Raw genomic sequence first — 16,855 nt, 5'->3', positions numbered from 1 at the left:
TGGTTTAAAGTGATAAATCATTAAATCATTATTATTGACTGTATTTATCATTTTACAGCTATTTTGCCTAAAATCACCGTAATAGGTCTTTAATTGCTCATTGCTGCAGCTGATCTGACACTGTCAGCCATTTTGGCATGTCTTGTCTTCTTCTTTGCGCTTGACCCCGATAATGGCTGCTTGCAGCTATATTTATACATACCCCATGCCAACTTTAGCTTAATTGATTATATTATATGATTTAATTGGTATATTAATGCAATAAATATAGATTTGGTTTTCCATGGTTAATCTTGTGTTTATAATCATAGCCTCACATAAAAAATAAACACTTCAATAAGTGTACATTATTGTATGTATTTTAGTATTTAGTATCTGTAACTCACCTTTTAAGACAATGATCATGTGTGTTTAGCGCTATCACTCCACAGTTTTTGTGACTTTTTCCTCTGTAAAATTAGGTATCGGCAATGGCTAGGTAGAAACTTTGATAGCCACTAATCAGGTCATCACTCATTTGGACGGTCACAATAAAAGCGTGTGGTTTTAATTAGGGGATTTTAAGACTTTGTTAATAAAAGTAAATATTTAAAAAAAAAAAATAAGTGTGTAACAACTGCAATTTTGTCTTATTTCTGACCCTGTTTTGATGTAAAGTAACATCAGTGGGAGTCAGGAATCTGAGTCGCCTCCAATAAACCTGGAATCAAACACCCCTAATTAAGAGTTCTCAAATAAGATAAATGAACCGATGCAGCATTGAAGCTTCTGCAAGAGCCATGAGGTTTGTTCAACAGAGTTTAGTTCCAGCTGTAACTGAACACACCTCAATCCACTAATAAAGGTTATCCGTTTACTATTGTAGAATCTGAACTCAGCAGGAATGAGGCTTTATGACACTTTATAGACTTGCAGATAAACCTGCTCACGTCACTCAAACACAGAACCAGGAAGCAGAAATCACATGACTTCAGGGAACGAGAAACTGAAGTGTAGTCGAGCTGGTGTGTGTTTGTGTCTCTGTGTTCATTCAGTAAAATGGCAGAAGCCAGATTTTCTCAGGATGAGTTGATGTGTTCAGTGTGTCTGGATCTCCTGAAGGATCCAGTGACCATCTCGTGTGGACACAGTTACTGTAAGAGCTGTATTACAGGCTTCTGGGATCAGGAGGATCAGATGAGAGTCTACAGCTGCCCTCAGTGCAGACAGACCTTCAGTCCAAGACCTGCTTTAGCTAAAAACACCATGATGGCTGAACTGGTGGAGAAACTGAAGAAGACTAAACTTCCTGCTGACTCTTACGCTGGAGCTGGAGATGTGCAGTGTGACGTCTGTACTGGAAGAAAACACAAAGCCGTCAAGTCCTGTCTGGTGTGTCTGGAGTCTTACTGTCAAACTCATTTTGACCGTCATGAGGAATTTCACTCCCGTAAGCCACATAAAGTGACCAATGCCACTGGACGACTGCAGGAGATGATCTGCCAAACACATGATAAACTCCTGGAGGTTTTCTGCCGCACTGACCAGAAGTTTATATGTGTGCTGTGTTTGATGGACGAACATAAAAACCACAACACTGTATCAGCCGCAGCCCAGAGGACAGAGAAACAGGTATGAAATCACACACTGATCAAATAATGCTGAAACTATTTATACTGGCACCATATGATCAGGAAACATCATTCACACTGCAGACGTCAGCAGAAGTCAACAGGAGCTGGAAGTGGACTTTCACCGCTGAGCGTACAGATGTTAAGAGAAGACTTTGTTTGTGTCACTTTAAGCAGTAAAAGACTCATAAGATGTAGTTTGAAAATATGGGATATAATATCCATTATAACTTAAGTGGATAAAATCATCTTCAATGTGTGTTATAAATTATCATAATCTTAATAGTTATAACCACAAATATGTAAATATTATTTCTGTTGTTATGATTAACAAAACAGCAGCAGGGTCTTCCGATTAAAGGTGCGCTCGAGCTGGAAACAAGCCGTTATGGACTTGTGAAACGTCATCAGTCACTGTTCCAATTCAGAGTTCACATCTAGCCAAGCACAGTTCAAATCCCCGGATGTGTGCTTGATCCGCCCGTTTTATCAAGAATGCATCGAGAAGAGACTTGTGTGGGCTTCAGACAGACCGATATCCCAGAATGCATCTCACACTAACCAACAAGCATCAATAGCGGATGAGAAAACCCACTACTGTTATTGTGTCATGAAATGTAGTTAAGGCTTTTTCAGGTGAGAATGTAGTTGTTTAAAGCTCCAATCTATGGTTTATTTATAAAGAGAGCGCCTATTTGAAATTTTGATCTGATGAGTTGTGAGATCCAGTCGATCAGCGGCGCTCATTAAGTTTTCCCCAAAGCAATATTATTTTCTGTTCAATTGACAGATGTTTTGCCAGTGCAATGACGTAAACACCACATCAGTGATCTTTCAGGTTCTTTATAAAACTGGTGGGATAGATTATATGTATATATATATATATATATATATATATATATATATATATATATATATATATATATATATATATATATATATATATATATATACATATATATATATATAATCACACACACTCACCTGAAGGATTATTAGGAACACCTGTTCAATTTCTCATTAATGCAATTATCTTATCAACCAATCACATGGCAGTTGCTTCAATGCATTTAGGGGTGTGGTCCTGGTCAAGACAATCTCCTGAACTCCATACTGAATGTCGGAATGGGAAAGAAAGGTGATTTAAGCAATTTTGAGCGTGACATGGTTTTGGTGCCAGACGGGCCGGTCTAAGTATTTCACAATCTGCTCAGTTACTGGGATTTTCATGCACAACCATTTCTAGGGTTTACAAAGAATGGTGTGAAAAGGGAAAAACATCCAGTGTGCGGCAGTCCTGTTGGAGAAAATGCCTTGTTGATGCTAGAGGTCAGAGGAGAATGGGCCGACTGATTCAAGCTGATAGAAGAGCAACTTTGACTGAAATAACCACTCGTTACAACCGAGGTATGCAGCAAAGCATTTGTGAAGCCACAACACACACAACCTTGAGGCGGATGAGCTACAACAGCAGAAGACCCCACCGGGTACCACTACATCTCCACAACAAATAGGAATAAGAGGCTACAATTTGCACAAGCTCACCAAAATTGGACAGTTGAAGACTGGAAAAATATTGCCTGGTCTGATGAGTCTCGATTTCTGTTGAGACATTCAGATGGTAGAGTCAGAGTTTGGCATTAACAGAATGAGAACATGGATCCATCATGCCTTGTTACCACTGTGCAGGCTGGTGGTGGTGGTGTAATGGTGTGGGGGATGTTTTCTTGGCACACTTTAGGTCCCTTAGTGCCAATTGGGAATTGTTTAAATGCCACAGCCTACCTGAGCATTGTTTCTGACCATGTCCATCCCTTTATGACCACCATCTACCCATCCTCTGATGGCTACTTCCAGCAGGATAATGCACCGTCACAAAGCTCCAATCATTTCAAATTGGTTTCTTGAACATGACAATGAGTTCACTGTACTAAGCATCTTTGGGATGTGGTGGAACGGGAGCTTCGTGCCCTGGATGTGCATCCCACAAATCTCCATCAACTGCAAGATACTATCCTATCAATATGGGCCAACATTTCTAAAGAATGCTTTCAGCTCCTTGTTGAATCAATGCCACGTAGAATTAAGGCAGTTCTGAAGGCGAAAGGGGGTCAGACATAGTATTAGTATGGTGTTCCTAATAATCCTTAGGTGAGTGTATATATATATATATACATACATCCTTTACATAAGCATCAGACGATCTCTTCTCTGTGAACCGTAAAGCCACGAGATGCATGATGAAACAATAGATGGCGGTAACGTGCGGTTTTAGTATGGGATCAAATACGAAGAAAACGTCTCGGTTACGTATGTAACCTTAGTTCCCTGAATAGGGAATGATACGCTGCGTCACCGCTGTGGGAATGCCTCTGCATGACTGTTCCGTTTTCTTCCCACGGAAAGGGCAACCCAGTGTACAAAAAGGATATTACTCGGTCTTCCACATTTGTTTGTTTATTTTTTCACAAATGGTAACCAGGTAATAAACCTGAAATAACAAGAAATGCAACGTTTCAATTACCATATACATACTACAACCAGCCCCAGTTCTTTACCTCAATAGCCCAATAACAATAAATAACATTAATCAAAAAATACAAATATATAATAATATTAATATACTATAATAATAATAATAATAATAATAATAATTGCATAATTTAAACGTACACAATTCACACTTCAAACATTATGCATCATACTTAAATCCTACCACAAACCCATGCAAAATGCATGCAATCGTTTCAGTAAGCAGGAAACTACAGCTCCCAAAATGCCCCGCGGCAAACCAGGAAGTCTGCGATTCCTACTTCATCAAACATTATTAAACTAAATAAAATAAATACAAATGAACACGTATAATATAGTGATGTTATGAATCTAAATGTTAATCCCACGGCTTCGCCCCTCGTCAATTTATATCTTATACAGCGCATAGCGTTATCTCTATCAGTAAACTAATCTGCTTTGATCTACCGGAGAATAGCGGAATAGCGTTATCTTTCATGTGCAACGGACATAAACACAGCACAACAACATAGCATGGCGACAGCAGACAACATAAAGCATACATCATTAAAGTATACAAGAAAACATTTGAGATTAAGAGAGCTTACCAAGTGGCTGCACACCGGGTTGAAAGTGATTACAAACTGAATGAATCTTCCGCTTCCTTTTCACGTAGTAAACACCGGTCACATGTGCTCACAGCACACTCCTCTCTTAAAGAGGCACTACACTATTTGGGCTGATAAAGTGTTACTTGCAACATTGGTAGCTCTGGGTTAAGATAAACATTTAATTAAATATGTAAATCAGAAATAACAAACCTTTACAAAAGAAAAAACTTCACACAAAACACAACAATGACTGCGTCCTGAAGCACGTGTGTAACCAGTCTAATAGCAAGACGGAACGTCATAGGCGGGTGACGTAATAGACCCGGAAACTATAAGGAGCCCGTGAACACAAACAGAAACTAGCTTCTGAAAAGCCTGATGTAAGAGCTCACATGCATGCAGGGAGTATGGCAGGGTGACGCAGCGTCTCGTTCCCTATTCAGGGAACTAAGCTTACATACGTAACTGCGTCACCGCTGTGGGAACAACAATACCCATTCCCCCATACGAGCCAGATGCCCGTCCGTCATTCTGGCTGCGCAACAAGCACCCTAGCTCCAGGGGTGGCGTTGAGGTCAAGTTCATAGAACCTCACAAAGGACCACCCCGCCGCATCACAAACTTCTTGCAGGGATGCCCCTGATAACAATGCTTTAGAAGCCGCCATACTCCTAGTAGAGTGCCCGTACAGCCAAAGGTGAAGGCTGACTGGACGCCTCATAAGCAAGTGTGATGGCCTCGACCACCCACTTCTCTCGAGGGTGGCCCAAACCACACGAACAGTTGATCAGTTTTCCTCCACAGGGCAGCTCTGTGGACATAAGCATCTAACACCCGAACCGAGCAGAGCAGATTGAGTGTTTCCTGGTATGACGTCAGAAAGGGAGGAGGACAAAAGGCCTGCAGTATCACAGGTCCCACAACATTAGTAGGGACCTTGGGAATATAACCCGGTCTGGGAAATAAGAAAGCCTTAACCATGCCGGGCGCAAATTCCAAGCACGAGGCTGCCACAAACAAAGCTTGTCTCCAATTCTTCAAAGAGACGAGATAGCGAGCAAAAATAATGCTTTTAAGGTGAGAAACTTCTCAGGGACCTCTTCAATTGGCTCAAACTGGGCCAAAGACAAGCACTGTAAAACAATAGCCAAGTCCCAAGTAGGGATGGACAACAGTGGTCGAGTAATCGAGTACTCGAACGTGACAGCGATCATCGATCATGAGAACGATGATCACCCTGACTTTAAAAAAATGTATTTGTCTCTTTTTTTATTGGTTAATGCATCATTTTGCGCGGTACCGGAGGTCTGATTGGTTGAGCTTAATAAGCTAGAAAATGCACGACGCATGCACGAGAATATGACGCAGATCCGGCGTTCGGACACATGACCCAGAAGCGATTTGTTTACGAGCAGAGGAAGACGCGCGTATATAAGCTGTTGAATTCTACATTGATCGTGCTTTAGGTCTCGGCATAGTTCTCAAAATCGGGCTAAAGTGTGCATTTCATGGATTCTCGAACGCTGGCGCTACGTCATATTCTCGCGCATGCGTCGTGGAGACACACACAGAAGACAAGAACAAGTTTGATAAAGGTGTTATTTAGATTTTTTTTTGCGCACAAAAAATAGTCGTCGCATCATAAAATTATTGTAGAGTCACTGTGGTGAGATGGACTTTGTAACGACGTTTTAAGTGCCTTTTATGGGTCTTGGGAGTGTAAATGTACTGAATGCCAATGGAGGCCTATCTGAAGCCTTTCTCAGCCATCAGCTTTCAACTAAAATATCTTCATTTGTGTTCCGAATATGAACGGAGGTCTTACGGGTGTCGAACGACATGAGGGTGAGTAATTAATGACAGAATTTCCATTTTTGGGTGAACTAACCCTTGAAGAGCTGGTACTCGGTTTCTGCTGTTCCTGAATCTGGGGTTTACGGGGAAGGAACTGCTGAAGCGCCGCTGCCTGTTTATTGGTTACGATGCTTGCACTATAGTCATTGTGTGCAAGCATGCCGCAGCCTGACCCGCTGCCGCCACCAGCGCTGATGCGTCTCGCAAGCGTCTCCTCCACCCTCGGCATCGGTCCATAACCATGTTTTCGCAGACCCATAATATCACTGTATGTAGACGTTTGCGGACTGAAAATTCTGGACGATATCGGATGCTTCGTCAGATTAGATGAATGCTTTCTTCCCGAGCACTCTGCTCAGCCTCCATGTCGGGGCTTACCGTTCTTTCCCGACCTCAACACCGCGGTTCATCTAATCTACTTTTTATAGATGGACGTTCATGAGCGCGGGCTTCCAAACCCTGAATAGAGGCACTAGATCTGACAGGTAAGGGCAGCGATAAGGCAGAGCCCGTCTCTAACAACGCTGTCAGATCCATTTGCGAACCCCCCGATTGTGATCGCCGCTCTGCCTCGGCAGCAGCGGGACCGGAGCCGCGGGGAACGCAAGCCGAAGCGCCCTCCTCAAAGAGTGCCCGGCGGGAGCGCAGCGTTCTCACTGACTACGTTTACATGGACAGCAGCAATCTAATTATTTACCTTATTCTGAATAAGACAATATCCAGATTAAGGTGTTTACATGAGTTGCTTTTAGAATATTCCGTTCATGTTCCCCTTTTACATGTTATAGAACATAGATCGATTAATGGCACGTCATCACACTAAGCTGTCCGACGACGTCCAATCATAGAGACAGAGCGTATTTAGGCCACGCCCACACCGGGGGGGGGAACAATCCAACGCTCTCCATTGACTTTGCATTGCGTGAGGCTGCCTCCTTGTCATTTCGGACTTATAACAAAAAACAGAACAATGTCTAAAAGCTGATATGTGACAAGGTGTACAGCAAACAAGCTAAAAAACACAGAAATACGTTTTTATAAGCTGTCGATCCAAAAAAACGAGCATTTAAGAAGATAAAACTGGATACAGGCAATACGAAGTGAAGCTTCAGCAGGAAGAATGGGTAAATTTTGGGATCCTGACACTCAGTAGCCTATGCCTCAATATGTCTATGTGTGCAGTAAACATTAGTCACTGTTAAGTCAAATATCCAAATGTCAGTTTTTCCTGTCAATGATTACGTTCCCCTGTAGTGTGTGTAGATCTCAGTGTAATATGACCCGTCGCGCTCAATGGCCTGAATCCACTTTTTTGTCCTTAAACGCTCGTTTTTTGGGTTTATAAAAACTTCTGAATTTTTGGTTCTGGGTTTTGTTTAGCTTGTTTGCTGTACACTTTGTCACATATCAGCTTTTATACATTGTTCAGTTTTTTGTTATAAGTCCGAAATGACAAGGAGATGATTTGATTGTTTTCCCCCCGGTGGGCATGGTCTTCAGATTATGACGCGTGTCGCTCTGTCTCTATAGCGCAACTTTGGCGGGTCTGTTAATATTCAATGGGCTCAGGCAACCCGCTGTAACTTTACCTGTGGGTGTCGCTGTTGGACAGTGTTACTTTATAAAAACGAGTGATTATTATACTTTTTAATGCAATTTTATATATATATATATATATATATATATATATATATATATATATATATATATATATATATATATATATATATATATATAAAATTGCATCAAAAAGTACAATAATCACTCGTTTTTATAAAGTAACACTGTATATATATATATATATATATATATATATATATATATATATATATATATATATATATATATATACATATATATATATATATATATATATATATATATATATATATATATATATATATATATATATATACATATATACATATATACATATATGTATATATGTATATATATATATATACATATATATATATATATATATATATATATATACATATATATATATATATATATATATATATATATATATACATATATATATATATACATATATATATATATACATATATATATATATATACATATATATATATATATACATATATATATATACATATATATATATATACATATATATATATATATACATATATATATACATATATATATATATACATATATATATATATACATATATATATATATACATATATATATATATATATATATATATATATATATATATATATATATATATATATATATATATATATATATATATATATATATATATATATATATATATATATATATATATATATATATATATATACGTTGTTTTATTTTTGTAATATTATATATTGTCTCTTTCAGTTTTTTGTTTAAAAGACACTGCCCCTTTTGCCTCCTTCTTGACAGCCTACATTTCGAATAATAGCTTTGATTAATGATGAAAAAGGTTTCCAAATTGTGATTGTTTGGATTGTTTTTTCCTGCCGTCGAGCCTCAGGTGTTCACTGAATGGCGGGTTTTTGGCTCGCGAGCCTAGAGGTTCCCGACCGCTGTTGTAGGCAGACAATGATGAATCTGGGATTACAGATACAAACATATTGTATTTTACTTTTACAATGAGCAGAATTATTACAACACAAAGAAAAAATAAAGTGGAGGCAGTGTCAGAATGAGTCAAGCAAGACACGCCCCATAGCAACGCGTCATGGCAACGACATCTCTGACTGACAGATATGTAAAAGATAAATGGGACATTTGAGCGCTTTGTTACTGTTTTGTACACGCTGTTATATTAATTATAATTAAAATTCTGTTTTATTTGCCACAATATTATCGATGATTGTTGAGAGGGGCACTTTTGATACATTTTTAAAAAGGGCAGGGGCTCAAACCCCAAAGCCCTCCCCTCTGCACTGGCCTAGTGTGTGTGTGTGTGTGTGTGTGTGTGTGTGTGTGTGTGTGTGTGTGTGTGTGTGTGTGTGTGTGTGTGTGTGTGTGTGTGTGTGTGTGTGTGTGTGTGTCCTGTCACAAAATGCGGTGAAAACTCCTACACAACGATAATAGTTAGATTAAGGTGTGTACATGTCTACAATGCACTTTGATAATGCGACTAAAATAGGCGTACATGTCTTAATTAGATTTTTGTTTAATTCGAGTATGACTTTAACTGGATTAAGGTAATTAGAAATCTTTGTTTACATGGTAGTTTCTTAATCAGAGTATGGTCTTAATCAGATTAATATCGGAGTATTGTTGTCCATGTAAACAGCACACATCTGATGTGTATCCCCACCCGTGATGAAGTGTGGGCAGGGATGAACACATTTAGTGAAAAGAGAGGTTTGTGGTTGTTCTCTCGCCATTTTAACTTAAATGTGTCTGCTTTGTCAGTATAATGTTTTTTGTGTGTGAGGTGGAAATTCCTTGAAATACAGAGGGACAAAAACACCAGAACTGACGGACAACGATTTACACAGAGTGCTCTGAAGGCACAGAAGCCAGTTTCTGTTTGTGTTCACGGGCTCCTTATAGTTTCCGGGTCTATGACGTCACCCGCCTATGACATTCGGTCTTGCTATTGGACTGGTTACACACGTGCTTCAGGACGCAATCACGCAGAGCCGTTCCCACAGCGGTGACGCAGCTCCAGTTCTCTTGAAAGGGAACACTGTGCTGCTTCAATGCATTGCAGGCTCGTCAAAACACAAAACCACATGTAGCTTTTGGTCGCTCTGCACCGCTACTTGCTGGAAAAAGTAGTTAGCTTCTGGAAAAGCTACATTGTTTTAAAAGTAACTGAGCTACTGAAAAATGTAGTTAAGTTAGTAGCGTCGCTACTTGTTGTTAACTACTCCCCAACACTGGTATTATTACTGTTGTTCTGATTATTCATGAGATGACGCAACACATTATAAGGTTGTTTATAAGGCATTATGCATGTGTTATAATGCACTAAGAATATCCTTATAATGGATTATAAACACAGGCTTCATAGAAAGTGTTCCCAAACAAAAGCTCCCATGATGCTCTAGTGTGCGCAGTATAAAGTGGCGTCTCTCATTGGTTTGTGCTGCAGAAGCGGCTGAAGGAGACGCAGAGGTCGTTCCAGCAGAGAATCCAGCAGAGAGAGAAAGATCTTCAGCAGCTGAGAGAGGCTGTGGAGGCTCATAAGGTGAGTCTGGAGAAGAAGAGAAGTTTGAGAAGTGTCAGTCAGGACTCACTGAAGCCACTGTGTGATTGTGATGTGTGTCCTAACAGCGCTCTGCACAGACAGCAGTGGAGGACAGTGAGAGGATCTTCACTGAGCTCATCCGCTCCATTGAGAGAAGCCGCTCTGAGGCCACACAGCGGATCAGAGATCAGGAAAAGACTGCAGTGAGTCGAGCTGAAGGACGACTGGAGCGACTGGAGCAGGAGATCAATGATCTGAGGAGGAGAGACGCTGAGCTGGAGCAGCTTTCACAAACACAGGATCACGTCCATTTCCTGCAGGTAACAGAGATCTAGAAGAACAAGAGACTCACAGAGAAACATTTCATGAGAGCAGAATGAGCCGTTGATCTGTGTGTTGGGTTATTATATAATCAGCAGTCAGACTCGCTGCCCGATCACTAGGGTTGGGTATCATTTTAATGTTATCGAATCCGATTCCTAATTTGGATTGCAATAGGGTAAAAAAAAACATTTATTATTAGGCTTTTATTGCAAAACATTTCATTGTGGCTGAATACCATGAACAAAAATCAACAGGCTAGCAACTTTTGCCTATGGTTTAAAAATAAAAGCCTAATATAAATGTCAAGCATTATTAAAGATAAGTAAACACTAATTAAAAAAGAACAAATAAATGTAGTGATGCTTGTGACGTGTTTGAAACGTCACCATCATTAAGTACGTGGCCAATTGGGTGCATCTCCGCTTTTGCATATAAGTTTGTTGTTCATGCCCCCTGGAGTGCATTTGATCGAAGGCCCGCCCCTTTTCCTCGCACTGTTGTGGATCGCAGGTATGTGTTTGTAGCAATGTAGCTTTGTTGTTAGAGTTGAATGCTATGTAGTGATATCATGCGATCTTCACTTTAGTGTGATGTTGGTCCGCCAGAGCTTTGTGTGTGCGTGGTGTACTGCTTACCCTCAGGTACGTTTTAATGTGGTACATTCGGTGTTGTGAGAAGTTTGAGTTTCCTATAGTTATGCGTTTTAGCGCGGTGTGTTTACAGGGTGCCCACCTGCGCGTCCGGGCAGCACAGTAGACAGGTCGGTGCACCAGCTGTTCACCCACCAACTAAAGGAGCTACAGTATGACTGTGTGTGTGGTTGTGAGTGTCCCATCGTCTAATTATAAGGGTCCTCGTTAAGGCATTGCGCCTTCTCTCCCCTCCTCTCTCTCTCCAATCCGCGCTCTGGGCCACGCTGCTGCTTTGGGTCATCAGACACTTCTAGTCCAGTGGCTAAGTCGCTGGATATTTGTTTCCTTTTGTTGTGGTCGTTATTTTGGTTGGTTTAATTTGTTTTGTTATTTGTATTGAGTTATTTTGTATTACTGTCACCAACTCTCAGTTCCTTTTGTGATTTTGACTGTTTTGTTAACGGTCACTATTAACTGAAGTGATTACCGCTATGCGGTATCAATGATCTCGGTGATATTGCAATCTTGAGCCGTGATCAGTTCTGAGTTTGATCTTTGCTGCTGTGACAGTATACACTGCCTTCTTTAATTAATACTTTTACGTTTTTTTTCTAATTCGAGTATTGTACGTCTTGTTTATATTTGTTCAGTATATTGATTCTGGTTTGTTTGTTTTTTTATGTAATTCTTTTCTTTGTGTGTTTTGCAGGAGCTGAGTGTTCCTTGGGAGCGGGCTGGTGTTGCGTTACACAGGCTTCACTTTAGTACGGGTTGTCATTTATTGCTGTGTCACTATTTCTGGTCATTATTTGCAGTGATTCTTTGTGGATGTGATTTTGATTGGTGAGATTTCTTTTGTGCACTGGGTGTACCATACTAGCCCGCTTCTCATAAAGGAAGCCTCAGCCTCCCTTTGCATTGATTGATTTTGTTTTCTTTTTCATTTGACTACAACAATTAAATGCTGTGAGGATCTTAAATTTTGTAAAATCTTTTTAACTTTAATAAAGATATCTGTTTAAACGGAAAATCACGCCTCTTGCCCTTTCCAAGTGGAGCTTATTTGCGTGTTCTTTTTGATAATTTCCCCGTTTTCGGGGTGGCGTAGTCATTACAAATCGGCCACTTGCTACATGTGGCGCAGTCGGCAGGGTCCACAGAATATCTGGCAGAGGCGTGGGACCGTATATTTCTGTGTATTTTTGTAGGAAGTTGTGGTTTTGTTGTTCTTGTCTTTTTTTGTAGGAACAAAGCAGCAGCGTGTGCTCTGGAGATTGCAGTTTCTGGTTCGACTTCTTCAGGTGCCGCTCATTGTGGGGCTGAGTGCTACAAAATGAAGTAGGTACGTGTTTTGATGATGGAGGGAGAATTACAGGAACTTAAAGAGCTTGTGGCTCAACTTAGAGCTGACAATGAGAGATTGCGACAGGAGAGGGTATCTGAACCGCAAAGTGTTGCGGGACCTAGTACTTCTGCCGCAGCTACCGCCCCTATATTACCATCACTGACTGGTACTAATACTCCAGTAACTGACAAGTTCGTATTTGTACCTAGAGATAGAAGGTGCCCAAAATTTAGTGGGAAGTCTGGGGTGGATATTAATGAATGGGTTGAAGAAGCTAAAGCATGTATGAGAACCCGTTATTTGTCCCCTGCGGATCAAGCCTTCTTCCTTTTCGATCATTTGGAGGGGAAGGCACGAGAAGAGATACGATATCGTTCAGATGAGGAGCGTGGGGATCCTGAGAAAATTATTAGAGCACTGCGTGAGTGGTATGGATGTCCACTGTCATGCGTAGCTTTACAGGAAGCTTTCTTCTTCTGGAGGCAGCAAGACGGGGAAACACTCTTGGAGTTTTCCCTCGCCTTGATGAGTCTCCTGGAGAAGGTTAAGCAACAGTCCTCAAATGCTATGGTAAACACTGAAATCGTGTTACGTGATCAAGTTGTTGAATACGTTGGCAATAGTATTTTGAGACGGGAGCTTAAACAGCTGGTGCGCCGACAACCAAATTCCACTTTGTTAGAGGTGTGGAGCGAAGCTTTTCGACAGGTCCAGTCAGTCTCTGATCGGGGGGGGGCAGTTAAAATGCGTGGACGTCAGGTCATTGTCCATGTCATATTCCCAGGTGGCATGAGGACGTCTTTTATTGAGTGAGTGACCAGTCTTCACGAGTCTTGCTAGGCTGAGGTCGTTGTCCATGTCATATTCGAAGGGTGGCATGAGGAAGTCTTTTATTGAGTGAGTGACCAGTCTTCGAGTCATGTTGGGCTGAGGTCGTTGTCCATGTCATATTCCCAGGTGGCATGAGGGCGTGTCTTATTGAGTGAGTGACCAGTCTTCGAGTCATGTTGGGCTGAGGTCGTTGTCCATGTCATATTCCCAGGTGGCATGAGGAAGTCTTTTATTGAGTGAGTGACCAGTCTTCGAGTCATGTTGGGCTGAGGTCGTTGTCCATGTCATATTCCCAGGTGGCATGAGGACGTGTCTTATTGAGTGAGTGACCAGTCTTCGAGTCATGTTGGGCTGAGGTCGTTGTCCATGTCATATTCCCAGGTGGCATGAGGAAGTCTTTTATTGAGTGAGTGACCAGTCTTCGAGTCATGTTGGGCTGAGGTCGTTGTCCATGTCATATTTCCAAGTGGCATGAGGAAGTCTTTTATTGAGTGAGTGACCAGTCTTCGAGTCATGTTGGGCTGAGGTCGTTGTCCATGTCATATTCCCAGGTGGCATGAGGAAGTCTTTTATTGAGTGAGTGACCAGTCTTCGAGTCATGTTGGGCTGAGGTCGTTGTCCATGTCATATTCCCAGGTGGCATGAGGACGTGTCTTATTGAGTGAGTGACCAGTCTTCGAGTCATGTTGGGCTGAGGTCGTTGTCCATGTCATATTTCCAAGTGGCATGAGGAAGTCTTTTATTGAGTGAGTGACCAGTCTTCGAGTCATGTTGGGCTGAGGTCGTTGTCCATGTCATATTTCCAGGTGGCATGAGGAAGTCTTTTATTGAGTGAGTGACCAGTCTTCACGAGTCATGTTAGGCTGAGGTCGTTGTCTATGTCATATTCCCAGGTGGCATGAGGAAGTTTTTTATTGAGTGAGTGACCAGTCTTCACGAGTCTTGTTAGGCTGAGGTCGTTGTCCATGTCATATTCCCAGGTGGCATGAGGAATCTTACTTCCAATGCTGCTGTGGTCAGGAGAACTGGTAGGAGTACCGCTGGGCGGCACTCTAAGGTACATCTCCTCCCACGATCATTGGGGGCAGGTACAGTTTTTAGTATAGTGGGTAGTACATCTGTTTCGGCCTTGGAGGGTAGATTATGTATGATTTATCGTCGGGGCGACGACACAAAAATGCGGGGTAAAATGTAGTGATGCTTGTGACGTGTTTGAAACGTCACCATCATTAAGTACGTGGCCAATTGGGTGCCTCTCCGCTTTTGCATATAAGTTTGTTGTTCATGCCCCCTGGAGTGCATTTGATCGAAGGCCCGCCCCTTTTCCTTGCACTGTTGTGGATCGCAGGTATGTGTTTGTAGCAATGTAGCTTTGTTGTTAAGAGTTGAATGCTATGTAGTGATATCATGCGATCTTTACTTTAGTGTGATGTTGGTCCGCCAGAGCTTTGTGTGTGCGTGGTGTACTGCTTACCCTCTGGTACGTTTTAATGTGGTACATTCTGTGTTGTGAGAAGTTTGAGTTTCCTATAGTTATGCGTTTTAGCGCGGTGTGTTTACAGGGTGCCCACCTGCGCGTCCGGGCAGCACAGTAGACAGGTCGGTGCACCAGCTGTTCACCCACCAACTAAAGGAGCTACAGTATGACTGTGTGTGTGGTTGTGAGTGTCCCATCGTCTAATTATAAGGGTCCTCGTTAAGGCATTGCGCCTTCTCTCCCCTCCTCTCTCTCTCCAATCCGCGCTCTGGGCCGCGCTGCTGCTTTGGGTCATCAGACACTTCTAGTCCAGTGGCTAAGGGGCTGGATATTTGTTTCCTTTTGTTGTGATCGTTATTTTGGTTGGTTTAATTTGTTTTGTTATTTGTATTGAGTTATTTTGTATTACTGTCACCAACTCTCAGTTCCTTTTGTGATTTTGACTGTTTTGTTAACGGTCACTATTAATTGAAGTGATTACCGCTATGCGGTATCAATGATCTCGGTGATATTGCAATCTTAAGCCGTGATCAGTTCTGAGTTTGATCTTTGCTGCTGTGACAGTATACACTGCCTTCTTTAATTAATACTTTTACGTTTTTTTTCTAATTTGAGTATTGTACGTCTTGTTTATATTTGTTCAGTATTTTGATTCTGGTTTGTTTGTTTTTTAATGTAATTCTTTTCTTTGTGTGTTTTGCAGGAGCTGAGTGTTCCTTGGGAGCGGGCTGGTGTTGCGTTACACAGGCTTCACTTTAGTACGGGTTGTCATTTATTGCTGTGTCACTATTTCTGGTCATTATTTGCAGTGATTCTTTGTGGATGTGATTTTGATTGGTGAGATTTCTTTTGTGCACTGGGTGTACCATACTAGCCCGCTTCTCATAAAGGAAGCCTCAGCCTCCCTTTGCATTGATTGATTTTGTTTTCTTTTTCATTTGACTACAACAATTAAATGCTGTGAGGATCTTAAATTTTGTAAAATCTTTTTAACTTTAATAAAGATATCTGTTTAAACGGAAACTCACGCCTCTTGCCCTTTCCAAGTGGAGCTTATTTGCGTGTTCTTTTTGATAATTTCCCCGTTTTCGGGGTGGCGTAGTCATTACAAATCCGCCACTTGCTACATAAAGAAATTAGCAATTGCACAAATAAATACAATTGAACAAGGATAGGATTAAAATAAACATTTTTAGGTACAGAAACTGTACCTAAGAATAGGGGTGTGCATTGGCACTGCCCTCACAATTCGATTAGATTACAATTTCGATTATCAAAATTCTACTGCACACAAGGCAAATTTTTAATCAGTCATGAGGCAATACAAGCAGTCAGATATTGAACAACAGATTGTATTGGCTGCTATGTGTGTATTATCACTCTCCTGTATCTTTGACATAAATGTCATTAAATAAAATTGAATGGTACAGCGTATTGGATATGGCATTTTCAAACCTGAAAAAGAAAACATAAA

General features: G+C 40.9%; 1 protein-coding gene across 1 annotated transcript in view; it reads left to right on the top strand.

Moving 5' to 3' along the window:
• The first annotated feature begins 962 nt into the window (after positions 1-962).
• The window catches only part of LOC307128951 (tripartite motif-containing protein 16-like), a 28,604-nt gene continuing 12,711 nt past the window's right edge, over positions 963-16,855 (top strand). The window contains exons 1-3 of the mRNA XM_079821041.1: positions 963-1,611; positions 10,677-10,772; positions 10,859-11,092. Coding sequence (XP_079677167.1) covers positions 1,039-1,611; positions 10,677-10,772; positions 10,859-11,092 — 903 coding nt within the window. The 5' untranslated portion in view covers positions 963-1,038. The remainder of the gene's footprint in view (positions 1,612-10,676; positions 10,773-10,858; positions 11,093-16,855) is intronic.

Source organism: Gobio gobio, assembly GCF_949357685.1.
Source record: "Gobio gobio genome assembly, chromosome: 7".
Classification (NCBI taxonomy): domain Eukaryota; kingdom Metazoa; phylum Chordata; class Actinopteri; order Cypriniformes; family Gobionidae; genus Gobio; species Gobio gobio.
This window is presented reverse-complemented; position numbering and strand designations above follow the sequence as displayed.